Here is a 3,029-nt window from a genome sequence, read left to right on the forward strand (position 1 = left end):
CGGCGGCGCGCGCCGCCGCCTCCACGCGCGCCGCGCCGCAGCCCTCCAGCCCGTAGGCGATGTTGTCGCGGATGGAGCCCGAGAAGAGCACGGGCTCCTGGGCCACCAGTGCCACCTGCGGCGGCGGCGCCGTGAGTCCACACCGGCCCCATTGCCGCCGTCACCACCACCGCGCCGCCCCGCGCGCCCTCACCTGCCGGTGCAGGTACTCGTGCTCGTAGTCGTGCAGCGGGACGCCGTCGAGCAGCACGGCGCCGGCCTGCGGCTCGTAGAAGCGCTCGAGCAGCGCCACGCACGTGCTCTTGCCGCTGCCGTTGAGCCCCGCGAGCGCCGTCACCTCGCCGGGCCGCAGCTCGAAGGACACGTCCTGCCGGGGCGGCGCTCAGCGCCCGCCGGTGCCCGCCCCGTCCGCCCCGCTCGCGCCTGCCGCTACCTGCAGCGCCGGCTCCTCGGGCCGCGTCGGGTAGGCGAAGGTGACGTTCTGGAAGACCACGTGGCCCCGCAGCGTGGCCGGCGCCCAGGTGCCGTCCAGCGCCACCGCCGGCTCCCGGTCAAGGTACTCGAAGACCTTGCGGGCGGCTCCCACGCTGCTCAGCGTGTTGCCGTACACGTAGACGAGCGCCTAGGGGGCAAGCGGGTGACGGGGGCACCGCCGGGGCGGCGGCCCGCGGGGCGGTGGCCCGTGGGGACTCACCTGCAAGTGCCTGCTGAGGTCGCCCTGGTAGAGGATGAAGGAGACGAGGCCGCCGGCGGTGAGGGCGCCCTGGGCGATGTGCTGGTGGGCGCAGTAGAGCACGAGCGCCTGCCCGGCCACCTGCAGCGCCTGCAGGGCCCCCGCGCGCCGTGAGCGCCGGCGTCCCCGCCGTGTCCCCAGGGTGTCCCCGATGCCGCCAGGGTGGCCCCCGGCCGCCTCACCCGCTGGAAGAGCAGGAATAGGCTGCGCTCCAGGTCGCGGCGCTCCTTGAGGCGCCGCGTCTCGTCCAGTGCCGTCGCGTAGCGCTCGACCTCGCCGGTCTCGGCGCCGAAGCCCTGCACCGTCTCGATGGCCGCCACGGCCTCGTGCGCCACAGCGCTGGCGCGCGCCGTGGCCTCCAGGATGGCCTGCAGCAAGGCCTGGGGACAGCGGGCGGCAACGGGTGACGGCCCCGGCCTGGGGACTCTGGGCACATGTCAACGTGCGCCACGGGCGACATCCCCATCCCGGAGACGTGGCCATGGGTGACATCCCCATCAGGTCAACATGCGCCATGGTGACATCCCCATCCCGAGGACACTGGGCATGTTCCACAGGTGACATCCCCATCAGGTCAACATGCACCACGGGTGACATCCCCACCCCGAGGACACTGGGCATGTTCCAGGGGTGACATCCCCATTTAGGGGACATTGGGTGAAGTCCCCATGTGCCAGGGGTGAAATCCTCATCCCAAAGACACTGGACATGTTCCATGGGTGACATCCCCATCAAGTCAACATGCGCCATAGGTGACGTCCCCATCCCGAGGACACCGGGCATGTTCCACAGGTGACACCCCCATCCTGGGGACACCAAACACAAGTCAACATGTGGCAGGAGTGACATCCCCATCCCAAGGACACAAGGGTCAAGTCAACACATGCCATGGGTGATGTCCCCATCCCGGGGCCACCAGGCTCACGTCAACCTGTGCCATGGACTGTGTCCCCACCCCGGGGACATGTCCCCGCTGGGGGTGGCAGTACCTGGTGGCGGACCTCGTAGAGCTTGCGGGCGGCCACGGCGAGCGGCACCTCGACCAGCGCCAGCACCGTGAGGCGCCACGAGAGCCTCCCCATGAAGGCCAGGAGCACCAGGGCCTTGACGAGGTTGCGCAGGAAGATGTTGGCGTTGGCCGGCACCACCTGGTTCATCATGGGCACGTCGTGGGCCAGGCGTGATGCGAGGTCGGCTGCACGGGGACACGGCAAGGGCTGGGACCTCGGGTAGGGACCCCCGGGTTGGGTCCCCCTGGTAGGGGACGTGCAGCAAGGGGAGGGAAGGGGGTGGTGAGATGGATGGAGATGGGAGGGATCGAGAGAAGGGAAGGATGGGAGGACAAGGATGGATGGTGAGAGGGGTGGGTAGAAGGATGGAAAGATGGGAGAGACGCAGAGAAATGAGGCATGGAGAGATGAGAGGGATGGAGAGATGGGAGGGATGGAGAGATGAGAGGGATGGAGAGATGGGAGGGATGGGTGGACGAGGATGGATGGTGGGATGGAGATGGATGGTGAGGGGGTGGGTGGAGGGATGGATGGAAGGGTGGGTGGGTGGACGGGAGGGGTGGATGGGATGGGTGGGATGTGTGGATGGATGGATCGGATGGATGGGGCTGGGGAGGTGGATGGATGGGTGAGATGGACAGATGGATAGATGGTTGGATGGTTGGATGGATGGATGGATGGGTGGATGGATGAAGTAGATGGATGAGAGATGGGTGGGATGGATGGAAGGATGGGTGAAATGGATGGATGGAGTAGATGGATGGCTGGATGGGGGACACGGGACACGCACCTGCCTTCACCTGCTCGAAGAAGGCCATCTCCTGGCGCAGCAGGTGTGAGAAGAGGCGGTCGCACACGCGGATGTTGAGGCGGGAGAGCACCCAGAGGAAGAAGCCGCCGCGGCAGCCGGCGAACACCGAGCTGGAGGGCAGGGGAGGCCCCCCGTGAGGCGGTGACAACGGGAGGACAACGGGGCGCCAACGGGGCCACTCCTACCTCCCCAGCGAGGCCAAACCCATGAAGATGATGGCGGAGGTGAAGGCGTCGGCGTCGAAGTCGTTCCTCAGCAAGTCGATGACCTTCCCGGTGTAGTAGGGGACCAAGGTCTCACCTGCGGGAGGGGATGGGGGACGTGGGGACGGGGCCACCAGGGGCTCCGCGGTGGCCGCGGGGGACCCGTGGCGCCAACGCACCGACGACGGCGAGCGCCAGGAAGACGAAGGCGCCGCTCAGGTGGGGCCACTCGGGCGCCGTGAGGCGCAGCAGCCGCCGCAGGGCGGCGCGGG

At 68.3% G+C, this 3,029-nt stretch overlaps 1 protein-coding gene across 1 annotated transcript in view; it reads right to left on the reverse strand.

Moving 5' to 3' along the window:
* The window catches only part of LOC112954976 (antigen peptide transporter 2-like), a 16,824-nt gene that overhangs the window by 1,492 nt on the left and 12,303 nt on the right, over positions 1-3,029 (reverse strand). Inside the window, exons 9-17 of the mRNA XM_026048259.1 lie at positions 2,937-3,027; positions 2,740-2,854; positions 2,534-2,664; positions 1,723-1,928; positions 916-1,113; positions 695-823; positions 434-622; positions 194-367; positions 5-115 (exon numbers count right to left, since the gene is read on the reverse strand). Of these exons, the coding sequence (XP_025904044.1) occupies positions 5-115; positions 194-367; positions 434-622; positions 695-823; positions 916-1,113; positions 1,723-1,928; positions 2,534-2,664; positions 2,740-2,854; positions 2,937-3,027 (1,344 nt within the window). The remainder of the gene's footprint in view (positions 1-4; positions 116-193; positions 368-433; positions 623-694; positions 824-915; positions 1,114-1,722; positions 1,929-2,533; positions 2,665-2,739; positions 2,855-2,936; positions 3,028-3,029) is intronic.

Source organism: Nothoprocta perdicaria, unplaced genomic scaffold (assembly GCF_003342845.1).
Source record: "Nothoprocta perdicaria isolate Ctin4 unplaced genomic scaffold, notPer1 scaffold_524, whole genome shotgun sequence".
NCBI lineage: Eukaryota > Metazoa > Chordata > Aves > Tinamiformes > Tinamidae > Nothoprocta > Nothoprocta perdicaria.